The 13,132-nt window shown below is 40.4% G+C and overlaps 1 protein-coding gene across 1 annotated transcript in view; it reads right to left on the bottom strand.

Annotated features, from left to right (window-relative positions):
• The window catches only part of LOC116827118 (complement factor H-like), a 138,607-nt gene that overhangs the window by 107,420 nt on the left and 18,055 nt on the right, over window positions 1-13,132 (bottom strand). The window contains exon 6 of the mRNA XM_075068271.1: window positions 8,867-9,049. Coding sequence (XP_074924372.1) covers window positions 8,867-9,049 — 183 coding nt within the window. The remainder of the gene's footprint in view (window positions 1-8,866; window positions 9,050-13,132) is intronic.

Below are 13,132 nucleotides of genomic sequence, written 5' to 3'. Positions count from 1 at the left end.
TAAGGGAAAATTATGATCCCTTGTTTGAACAGCTGAGCTGTGACTGCTGCAAGGGTTTTGGAGAACACTTTTGGTGCAGTGTAGAGTCCAAATGGGAGCACTCTGTATTGATATTAGCTGTGTCCCACTGTCAATCACAGGAATCACCTGTGAGCTGTGAGGGCGAGTGTATTGAGTATCCCTGTTTCGTTGGTATGGTTGGTATTGCTTCCTTTTTGCGGGTAGTGTATATATACCAAGTGTATGAAGGGTCACTTCTTCATGGTGTGTAGGACTTCATCAGTTTTTGCCAAAAACAGTTTATTCTAATTGAAAGGTAGGTCCTCAACCTTCAGCTGGAGGTCTTTTGGTTTGCCAGATACTGCAGACATGAGGCTTTGCATATCACAATCACTGTAGCCATGGCACGGGCAGCAGTATCCGCGATATCCAGGGAAACCTGTAGGGCCGTCCTGGTGACAATTGTCCCTTGAACAGGACTGATTTGAATTGTGCTCTTCTGTCTTCTGCTATGTACATGGTAAACTCAAAGAGAGTTTCCCATCATTGTCCAAGTCATATTTAGCCAGAGAGGCACTCTAGTGGCAATGCAGAATTGTAGCATCGAGGAGGTGTAGACTTTGCGACCTAAAAGGTCTAGACGCTTATGATCTTGATCCTGTGGCACAAAGCGGTGTTTGCTGCCCCACCAGTGATTTGCTGATGGTTTGCTGCTTCCACCACTAGAGAATTTGGTTGTGGGTGAGAAAACAGGAAATCCACACTCTTGGCTGTGACATAATATTCATGGTCCACCCTTTTTCATGTTGAGGGGGCAGTGACCAGGATCAGCCATACTGTCCAGCAGGTTTGAGGATCGGCAGGGTAATTTTTGGCACAGAAGATGGTTGTAGAATTTTTAATAGTTTGTGTTGGTACTCTTGGACTTCCTCTAGAGGGATATCCTGGCTGAGTGCTATGCACTTGAATAGCTCTTGAAATTGTTTAAAGTCATCAGCCATGGTAGGTTGAGGTGGCATAATGGCTATATCTGGAGAAGAGTTATGTTCATATGACACTGCTTCGGGAGCAGTCTCTTCCTCTGGTTCATTGGCCATCTCCTCCATCGCCCCTGATGTTGCCAGCCCTGGGGATACAGGAGGGGACTGGAACTGTGCCACGAGCGGTGAGAAAGTCCAAACATATTGGGCTTTGCATGCTGCTCATGGTGGCCACTGCATCGTGAATGCCATTTGGGGACCCATCTATGGGGGTCCATACCATGGAAAGTAAGATCGTGACTGGTGGATTTTATGCCATGATGTGCCTCCATTAGGTTTTTGTTGAGATGTGGGAGAGCCCTGTGGTGAAAACACTTGCTCCTCTTCGTCCTCATTGTCACTGTCACTAAACATTGATGGTACCATAGGTAAGGTCAGTTGTGTGATAGATGATCCCAGGTTGCCAAGGAGAGGCAATTCTGGCACCATTGCAACAGTGATGTCCTTCTGTATCAGGAATAGTTGTGGTGCCAGTGGGTGCAGTACTGATGTCTTAGTAGTATGAATTGGGTGTCTAGGAGTCTTCTATTTTGCCTTTGTTGGGGCCAGTGACCACACTGCAGTGCTGGCTATTAGTACTGGGTGAGGCGACAGTGCTGAGAATGGTGGCTGCGCCAAGACCTGTGTCGGCACTGATGGTTGTAAGGTCGGCACAGTCTCCGACACAGGTGTTGGTACTGTCGGTGCTGAGGAAGAAACATGGCATGTTTGTGGTCTCAACTGCTTGTTCTTATGAGTGGTGCATTCCGGTGCCAGAGGACAGGAGAGTCATAGGTACTGACTATCAGGGCCATTGGCACCACTTTTTCTGAGGTTCCTGTTGTGGAGAGGTCGAGGCTTGCTTCCTCTTTTCTTGAGAGAGTGGAACAGTGCTCTTAGTCAGTTCAGACTGACTTGGGGAGCACTTAGAGAAAGGCTTTGTGGTGTCCAATTCAGATTCATGTTGGAGTGATTTCTCCATTAAGATCATTTTGCATCATAGATTCTAGGCACACCTGGCTCTCGCCTTCAAATTGTTGCAGTGGATACACTTGTATGGTACATGTGCCTCCCTGAGGCATCTCATGCAGAGGGGGTGCCCATCGGAGCTCAGCATAACCTCCTTGCAAGAGCTACATCTTTTGAAGCCAGGGGAGTCTGGTATGTCTAAAGTAAAGTCCCGAGTGGACCGAAATTTTTTTTTACATGGTTTGCGCTCCACAGGGAACCGTTAACCACCTGGAAATGAAGAAAACTAAGATTTTTTGTCTCAACTAACCATGGAAAAAATTTAAAAACTGAACTAACAATTATCTATTTTTTCTCATCTCAAGGGGAAAGAAGCTGTGGCACTGAGCTCCAAGCTCCATCTTCAGCAGAAGGACAGTTGAGATGGAAGTGAAGAGGGTCAGCCTGTGCACGCTCGCTGAAGAGATTCCAACGGCACTGCGAGAAGCTGCTGCGCATGCGTTGGCCCGACCAGACCATTAAATCTGGCCGATCAATGGCTCCAGGACACACCACCACCTGAAGAGGAGCACCCACAGGGATATCACTCAAAGAAGGAGGAATTTTAGCCCAGGTCATATTGGATGTTACCTTAGGGTTCTTTTACCTTCCTCTCAGTCATTTGCCAGGATTATCAGGATACATCTCACTTACTCTCTCTTCTATTGTGGGATCCTGGGCACTGGTGCACTTCTGTCCCGCCGATTCTCTAGCCTAGCACTTAATAGTCTAGTCTCCTGTGGCTGTAATACTTGGGTCTCATTCAATTGATAGGTTTAGTGTGTGGGTGGTGTTTATGGTCTGTGCTATACAGGAATCGGACTAGATGATCTAGTGGTCCCTTCTGCCCTTAAACACTATGACTCCATTCATATTGTGAGATACAACAGAGATGGGGCGAAAAAAATACTTGGCATTTCTTAACTTTTGAGTGCTTGAGTTGAAATCTTAATGTTCTTTTAACATGGCTCTGTATGTGTGTGGGTGTGGTGTGGGTGTGTGTGCGCGCGCAATTTTAATATATTTTTTAAAAAGTTCATAAAAATAGAAAGTCCATCATGTGGTGGCATCTTATTGACACTCACATCAATCATGTACAGAGTTGGAACCTTTAGATCTGCTGCACAGACCTCTGCCATTTCAGTTAATGGAGTAAACTGGTAGCAGCGGTAGGTTGTCATCTATATGAACCCCAGTGCCAGGTGGAGATGAGACAAACTCTTTCCAAATTGATCTTCACAGATGTTTGCTTATAAGATTATATTCTTAGTCCATAGGGACTGACTTTACTTTAGGAAACGTGCCCAGCCAGCCCTCCAGTTCCCCTTTCTCTCCTTCCCTGTCTGATCTGGCTCCTCTTAGTGTCTCCCCCAAGACACCCACCCACCCACCCACCACCCACACTCTCATTTTTCACATGCTCTCCCTTCCACCACCTCTTATCTGCTGCTATTCCCTCCTTCCTCCATTTAGATCCCAAGTCCCAATCTCCCCCCATCCAAGTCCAAATACCAGTTTCTCCATTCCATCTCCCCTTCTTGCCAGCCTCCAGTCTCTCCTCACCTCAGCTCCATGTCCCAATATACCTTTTTCCCCTTCCCTAGTCCAGCTTCGTTCCCCCTCTCTATTGGAGTCAGGGAGCTCTCTCTCCTACATTCTAACTGTGGGCCAGCAAGAGGGCCATAGAGATGTACAAGGAGACAGGTTTCTCAGTTCTGATGTCCAGTCCCACACCAACACAGAGTAGCAATTAAGCATGATTTTGCACCTTGCAGCCTGGCTGGACTGCTCTCAGTCACTCTGTGGGGATGGTGTACGCACAAATATGGTCAGGGTGATGGAGAGTGAGCAGAATCCTTAGAGATTCACAGCTAAGTCTCTGAAAAGTCTCTACTGTAGCAATATAAAAATTAGATTTATCAAAGATTTATTAAATCTGGCCAAATTTTGGCAGATTTTCACAGTTATGACAAGGTACATCCCTGATGCCAAAACACTCCCCTGACAAAGTTTCAAGTCCTGCTTCACAACATGGGGGTCTTGAGCAGTTCTAAGAAAAGGTTGCAAGAACGTTTTATCAATGGGCAAAATAATGTATCTTTCCTGATCTCATTCTAGAAATAGTGGACAGTGTGACTGAAACTTATTCAAAGGATGGGGAAAAAATCAGCTGAGCTAGATACCTGTGCATGGAAAATTTTGGCTAACAATGAAAGTTGGAAAACAGTGTCTTAGATCTTGAGATATGTCAGGACAACACTCTGGCCTATAAATATAAAGTGGGACAAGTCCTATCTTTGACCCTGCTTCAATGGCTAAAGTAGCTGGAGGGAACAGAGGACGGGGCTAATGTATTGCTTCTATCTATTTCACAGGTTTTCTTTATAATATCTTCCCCTGTCTGAAACTCAGCTGCTAGCTCCCAGAGTCAATGAAGAATGGTCAATATATCAGACTCATAAATTATCTGGATACTGTTAGCGTTGTTATTTCTGATGTCTCATAGAACTATATTAACACAAAACCTTCTGTGCTAGCCCAAAATTAAAACTCTGGTTTCAGCAGACCATTTCAGTGGTTGTTTCTAACCTGGTTATTGTAATTTCTTACCTATAAACACTGTACATTACGCAATCGACTACACCCCCCACACACTTCTCTCTCTCTAAAAAATATGAATGTTATATATAGTAGATAGATAGAACAGACAGACAGCACAGACAGACAGACAGTATATGGGACACTTTAAAGAGCAGGGATGCATTCAAACTGCAATACCTTTCAACCAATTAGAACATTTCAGTTTTGTTGAGGGGGGGTGATTCAAGAAAATTACAAAACAAAAATTTAAATACATTTGACCGTATCTCAGTTAAGTCCTAGGAATAAAACAAATGAGGACCCACACATGGATAATATTCATCTTTGTCTTCACTGGGTGTGCAAACCAATTAAAAATCACAGTAAAAAAGCATACAACAATGCAGAAATGATATTTTCTAGCAGGACTTTAGTGTCCCGAAAGAATTTACTTTTTCCTCATGATGCAATATTTAATTTTAAAGACTGAGTAGAACTCACTCTCTCATGCTACTCTAATCCATTTGTAGGACACAAAATTTTGCTCTGGACTTTTTAATAGTCATCCAGTAAGGAATAAAACCCAGGAACTTGTTGCCTTGTAAGGGTGTGACACACATGCAGCCCCAGCAGTTCTTCAGGATTCTCTTTTTTGTCAAACAGACAGCAAAACCTATCATTCTATTGTTGTGGATTGATTTACACCTCCGTTTAAACTGGAGGTGGGGGAAGGGAGGGGAAATATAAACAACCACTTTCATTCCAGTTCACTGTGAAAAACAATTAAGCTCCTTCATGGAGCCAGATAGCTGAAACAATAGGACACCCATCCAGAAACACAGGCAACATGGCAGGTACTGAGTAGAAGATGAACCATATGGACCAAGGTTTGTTTCTCTGGACTGAAAGTAAATGCAGGGGGGGGCTGGGGCATTTACTGGGGAGCTGTATGTCTCATGTGAAAAGGAACATCACAAAGAAGGAAGGAGCAGAAAAGCCAAGGAGATAGCTAGAGTAAAGCATTAGGGAGGGGACGGTCTTGGCGGGAAAGCCTTTAGATAATGCTTTTGGGTACATGAGTGAAAGCTGGAAAAAAGCTGTTGGAACGTAGGGAGCAAAAAAAAAGAAACTTTCTGGTTGTTTGATCCTACTGGATTGCAGTGGAAATAGAGACTAAGTTCCCTCTCTATCTCCCTCCCTTTGTGTATATAGCACATCATCCACACTTTATTACAGAGAGAAATCCAAGACAGGAATAAATAGGATTCATTAAAGAAATATGTCGTCATCAAACGTCTTGTCTGAAACAAGCCCACTAAGCATTCATGGACCCACCATTACAATTTCTATCCCCCGATATGGCCTCGGCCCAAAAAAGTTTGCGCACCCTGGTTTAGAGAATGTCAAATTATTCCAGTAATTTAAAAAGCAGCAGAGTTGTCTTTTCCTATGTTTCGGGCATATAAACAGATATATGTTTTAATGATTAAACCAGTGTTTTTTTCAACTACTGAACTTCACTCAGACTAAAGGTAGATGTAATATTTGGTAATTATAATAATTAGAAAAGAACAATTTGTACATAACTACACAAGCTTACCTATGCAGTCAATTTTTGGGTGTCATTCCCATATTACAAATTGTTTTGTATAAGTTTGTGCCATCTGTTTTACAATTGTATGTTATAGCCTTTGCTTTGGCCTATAGCTCTTTTTATTTCTGCTGGCGGCAATTTCTAAAATAATTATACTCTCAATTGTCTGGAAGTGCAACATGTGTAGCAGATTAATCATAAATTAAACAACACAAAAAATTAAAATATGCTATAAATCCATAGGATGTGTCCAGTAAATATCCATTTAAAGGCAGACGCTTCAATTTGCAAAAATGCATGGCCATTGAGAATGTGTGTCTACTATTGTTATAAGTAATCTCTAAAGTTACAGAAGAGAACGAATCAAAGAAAAATAAAAAATGTTTTTTAGTTTAGTGTACATCGTAAAGCTTTCAAAGATGCTGAGCTGCCTTTGTTGGAACGAGAATACACTGAAAGGTGGGGTCAGGGCAAACCCTGTTGAAGCCACTGATGCTTTTATTACATGCTTAACTTTTGCAACACACTATGAAATATACTATAGTATGTAAAGAATGGTTCTAATAGCTATATTAAACTGTATTGCTTAAATATTGAATGAATAATCTCTATTTCAACCTTAAATGAAGTTGTTAATTTAGTGCTGTAAAGTATTATCTAAATTAGCTTTTTACCAGGCACATGAAGGCAAAGATATTCCATTCTCCACTAAGACACTTCACGTCTTTGGCCAACCATTTCATAGTTTTTTCGACATTCATCATTCCACTTGTATCTCCATGAGAAGTACTTCTTGACGTTCTATCATTGACAGTTTTCCCTTTGTAATATGTGGATTGGTACGTCCACAGGTTTTTTCCTCTTTGTGGAAAAAGAAGCATAAATATTCCATATTTTATTCTTTGGTAAATAATAAAAACATGATCAAAGAGCTTTACTTAAAATAATTATTTAGGACCTGACCTTGCTGCTCACTTAAAGTTTTGAAGTGAAACTTTGGATGTGACTTAAATGGCGGTGCAGAACGAGGCCGCTTAGTTTGTAATAACATTTGCCTTTATTCCAAACTCCTCTTCCCTCAGCTTCTCTATGAATAGGACAGTCTTCCAGGGCTAGTATCTCAGCTTTTCTCTTTTCACAAGCTAAGTTTTGTAAGGATTGTGCTCATATTTCCTCTCTATTTCCAGCATACAAAAATATATTAACTTAGCAAATTGCCTCAATTTATATTCCTCACAAGAATGGAAAGCACTAAAATATGTAAGGAAATTTAAATCAAATCAATAACACCATTCAACAAATGCCACACTACAAATTGCTTAGTAGTTCACTACTATCATTACTTCTAGAACTATACCCCCTTTATACTATTTTATATTTTAAAGAAAATAAATTCCTGCCATCTTCAGTGCACACATCGCACGAACTTAAACAAAAATCACACAGCTGCCATGTTGACAACTGCAAGCTCCCTGACCCCCATTATTCTACACTTTCCCCTTTCTTAATTTGCAGCCTCTGCTCTCCTGCCTGCTGGCGACCAGTGTCACCCCAATGTACCTGTTTAAAGCCTAACTCCTTATTGCTCTCTTTTTCTGCTACTTACACTGAGACTTCCTTATATAAATTGATAAGACTGAGAATTAACTTCTTCCTGGCTATGACTTTTCTTATACTGCTCCATCCCAAATCTCTTTGCTAACCACTCTATTTTATATTTCACTCTTGGCTTTGTACTTCATTTCACGTTGCCCCTACAAATAGAATTGCTTCCCACAGATTGGGCAGCATGCAGCTTTTTCTCCCTTCATTAAACATCTTTTTCTATGCTTCTGTCTTTCACTTGCTATAGAAAAATTTTACTTGTGTTTTAGTTTTCTCATAACTCCTTGGGACAGGGACCTTGCTATGTGCACCTATGGTGCTCCATAAATAATAATAAACAACATTCAGCAGCATGTTTGGATGATAGTGAAATAGTCAACTGATCTGTTATCCAATGGCATTCATCAAAAGTTCTGCTTACATGTATTTTAGGCAAAGCACGGAAAATAGTATCTAGGAAACAATTTCAGCTTACACAGTGCTAAAATGAGGCCAGCAACTACATCCCTTTCCTTACACTTTTCATAGATCAGTATGGAAACATAACCAATGACGATTTCAGCGGGTCAAAGCCCAAATCACTAGACATACTAAGACAATCATAGAACCTCTAGTAGATCTGTTAACACTTTGGATTTTATCTATTTTTTTTAGGTCACAATATCCTTTTATTCCAGAAAAACATCTGTAATTATTTCCTATAAATGCACAATTTCATTTCAGATAAAACCAGAAAAATCTGTTCGATTTCTAAATATGCTGCAACTAAAAGAAGATATTATAACGCATTTCTTTTAATTTTTTAAAACTATGTTAGTTAATATGCATACTAAGTGATGTTCTCCAGTGAACCGTTGGAAGTATTTTAGATGTCAGGTCAATAAAAACACTAGCATAGGTCTGATTCCATCTCAGAGAGGATTGTGGTACAGAAACTATGTACACTGGCCAGTATGTTACATTTAAGTAGGTATAGTTTTGATTTTGAAAGTCTCTAAAAGTGTAAAATAGAAAAGTATTAATCTATATTAATCTTAAAAGTGTGAAAAACACATTTTACCTGTGCAAGAAGGCAAAGATGTCCATTCCCCATCAATACATTCTATTTTTCTTGATCCAATAATTTTAAAACTGTAGTCACAGTCATATTCCACTGAGTCGCCATGCTGATAGTACTCATGAAGTTCACTGATAATATTCCCATTGGTAATGCTGGGTGGCTCTCCACAAGCTTTGGTTTCCTCTAATACAAAGAGATTATATCTAAACAGTTGTTCCAATTAAAAATAGACTACAATAAAAAGTGAAAAAAAAACACAAATTCACTGCTTCAAGTGAAGAAAGATGGCACAGCTGACCAATGAATTAATTAACCTTATATCTGGAGATTTGGATTCAAATCCTACTTTAGGTCACAAGAGGAAATGAGTGCCCTGAGTTCAACCTACTACCACTTCACACAACTGGCTGTTTCACTATAATCAAAATGGATGGAAACAAATTCACAGTTTCAAATGGGAAAGGAAGGCACAGTGGGTTAGTAAGTGAATTGGCATGAGAATAGATGGGGTAGTTCACCTTGGGATTTGAACTGGGATCCAGAAGAGCCCACAGAAGAGTTTATGAGTTATTGAAGAGCCAGATTTACTAATAGGTATCCTACTTAAATAAGCTAGAGAAGATATTTACCTTTACATGTTCGGAGATGCTGGGAACATCAAGTTATAGCATTGAGAGGAGTCAAGGTTCCACTCTTTTGTGACTTTTTGCAACAGGAAAAAGTTACCACTTTCCATTTTATATTTTCCTTTCGGGGGAAACTGAGCCTTTGGACAATGTCACATTTCACATTCTATGGCTAAAGATTGGTGGTGAGGAAAGGAAAGAAAAATTATTATAGCACAATATTTCTAGGGAAAGCATTTAAATACAAAGATTTGAACAAAAGAGGTCAAGTTCAGAGCGGGTAGCCTGTTAGTCTGAATCTGTAAAAGCAGCAAGGTCTGTGCACCTTAATAGACTAACGTATTTGTGAGCATATGCTTTCATGGGTGGAATGCCCACTTGTCAGATACATGCAAAGCTCATGCTCCAAAACATCTGTTAGTCTTAAGGGGTGCCACAGGACTTTGCTGCTAACAAAGGGTTAGATCAAAAACCAGGTATTTCAACTATGAAAAAGGCACCTATTGATATGGATCAGGGCTTGGTTATCCGTCAAGGAAACGCATACTTGCTGAACGAACTACGAGAATTTGTGAAAAGGATAAAGAACTCCTTCTAGTGGTAGGGGAAAAAAAGAGGTTCAAGCCAGGCGAAAAAACAAGCACAATAGGAACATAACGTGGGAGGAAAATAAGAGTGACATTTAAACAATGAGGGTGTGACTTTTCTAATTTCTCCCCACATTCTATTATTTACTTAACATTTGCAAGTAAATTTGAAATGGTATGTTTCATAGCTCGATCCACTCCAGAAAAATCACACTTGGAATATCCCAATAATCAGTTTAATGATGTGGCCTTTTCAACCTTGGATTGTTATTTGTCATGACTTAAAACTACAACTATACTTGTTCAAAAGTTTTTGTAAGATTGTCTTGACTTTATAGTAAATAATAATTTCTGCAGTTTCCAGTGCTCTTTATTACTCTTATTTCCCAATGGTTCCAATACTTTTTAATTTAATCTGGACTCTGTTTGAATCAGAGTTAGCTCCATCCAGAGTCTGGAACAGCAGATGCGCTTTTGTGAGCAGCACGAATAAGCTCTCAATCCAGCATAATTGGATCTGGTGCGGTTAGAGCGTAGATACCCCAGCGACCTCCAACCCTTCTTCAGGACTTCCTTCAGAGGCCTGACCCAGTAGGGAGCGTATTTTATGTCCTTATTGCAAGTAATATCTGGGTGTGTCAGTAACATGTGGGGAACACCTCATGGCACGATGCTTGCACACAACAGCTAGTCCTCCCTGTGTAGAATGCGTGAGATGTAAGTACATATATTTATATTCAAGGGATTAATTTATTATTAGTATGAGTAAAAGAAGAAAGAAGCCTTTTTTCGTAATAGTGGACTTTTTATGTCTGATTTGCAGAACGAGGTTAAACTTGGAGGTTGCAAGACAAGATCTGACTCCTGAAAAGATGTACAAAGTAATCTGGAGAAGAACACACTTTCTCTGGGGATTAGCTGACTGAATTGCAATAATGATTCTTGCACATGTCCCAGAAGACATGAACACTTCCCCAGTCGATTATGCACAATGTAACCTGCCACCTGACATCAGAGCTATGTTAAACTAAGTAATCATATAGCAATATACAGTCAAAGGAATTTCATTCTGCCAGAGTAGTTAGTTTATTAACAACAAAACAGGCGCTTTTACGCAAGACACTGTGGGCTTTCAGGAGTCCATCCATTTATGCCACACGCCTGTATAAACCTGTTTGTAGGTGGATTTTATTTCAGTTTGTTATCCATCTGCACATTCATTATTTCCAGTATTTCTTCAGGCCGAGAAAACACCGTTTGAGTGTGTGTGGAACTTAATATGCTTCGTGAACGAGGATATTGTTTCACCATTTCTGTTGTCGTTGTGATGACTATCAGATTGGAATTTTAGTTATTTTTTTCCTTTAATTAGTCAATTTGAGTTCTAAAGAGAATTATTCTAAACATCTTTCGTATATTGAGCTCTAAGTATGCACTTTTACACCTTTGTTATGGCTCCATAATTTTAGGAAAATGGTGTGAAAAAAAATAGTTACACCATATATTGCTTAGAGCACAGATAGAACTTTTCTTTAAAAATGTGTGTAAAGAGATATCGATGTGATGCCAGTTTGACGTTGTAAGATGACAAACTGGCGAAGGATATTCTGCTTCAAGTTTTTGAATGAATCGTTCTCTACCAACTGTGATAGGTCGTTATTCTTAGACTATATGTTTTGTTCTATTGTAAATCTTACATAGTGATTGAATGAGTGACTTCAATCTCTCTAGTCAATCCTATGTCTTCATTGTCGACAGGTACTATGCTATAATTGTTCTTGATTCAGCATTGCTGATTTCCTATGTCTGGGCATACTATCTTATCTTTGGTTAACTCAGCTGTGACTTTATTAACCTATTTTGACGTCTGTCGCTAGTATACTTGTACTTTCACCTCAGTCACCTGTACATATTGGGCCTTGGTGTCTAACTATACTTATATCTATATCGAATTTAGCAGCGTTTAAATCGCATTAACCTGGCACCATCCACACAACAAAGCCTTTATATCGATATAAAGGGCTCTTAATGTCGGTATCTGTAATCCTTCCCTGACAAGGGAGTAGAGCGCTGAAATCAGTTTGCTCTTTGATTAGGCTTGTAGTTGCCACAATTGACGTATTGGCCTCGAGCGCAATCCAAGTGCACAATTGTGACCGCTCTGGACAACATCTGAACTTGGATGCACTGGCCATTAGACGGGAAAAGGCCCTCACAACTTTTGAATTTCATTTTGTTTTGCCCAGTGAGTGCCGATTAGCAAGGTGACCATGCAGTCCCAGAATCAAAAAGAGCTCCAGCGATTTGACTGTTATGGGAGATTACTGAAAGCTTGATCTTTGTAATGGGGGATGAATCTGTTCTATCAGAACTCTGTTCTAACAGACAAATGCCAAAGCATTGTAAAATCTCCAAGGCTATGATAGAGAGAAGCCACAACAGAGCCTCAACACAGTGCTGCGTGAAACTTAGGATCTGAGACAAGCATAACGGGAAGCCAAAGAATCAAATGGATGCTAGGATGGGGGAGGGGGGGACTAGGACTCTGGCTATTCCACAGTTCCCACACTTCTCCAAAGTCATTTGCATTCTTGACTGAGCTCCCAAAGCCTGAAGGTCAAAAATATTGTTGCGGGTAGTTCAGGGTTAATGTCGTCAACCCTCCCCTTCCCGACCCCGTGAAAGAAAAAGGGAAAAAAAAATCATTTCTCGCCTTATTCAATGTCACCTATTGTCTACTGGATGCTGCTGGCAGATGCTGGTGTTGCCAGCATTACACAGCAGCGCCATTGCCTTCCCTTCCTGATGCAGACGGTGAATATTGATCTGATATCTGTATCTTCATCATCGATCCCGTGAGTGCTCCTGGCTGGCTCGTGAGGTTGGCCGGGCATCTGGGCAAAATGGGAATGACTTCCATCATTCCCTTCTTTAAGCTTTGTCTTATGAGATTCAGTTGCCTGGAATATCATAGCGCTGGAGGCTCCGCGTTTTATCTCTTGATTGCAGATGCAATAAAGTCAGTTTCTTGATTCATGCGTATCTTTGTTACT

The sequence above is a fragment of the Chelonoidis abingdonii genome, chromosome 7, assembly GCF_003597395.2.
Source record: "Chelonoidis abingdonii isolate Lonesome George chromosome 7, CheloAbing_2.0, whole genome shotgun sequence".
In the NCBI taxonomy this organism is placed as follows: Eukaryota; Metazoa; Chordata; order Testudines; family Testudinidae; genus Chelonoidis; species Chelonoidis abingdonii.
This window is presented reverse-complemented; position numbering and strand designations above follow the sequence as displayed.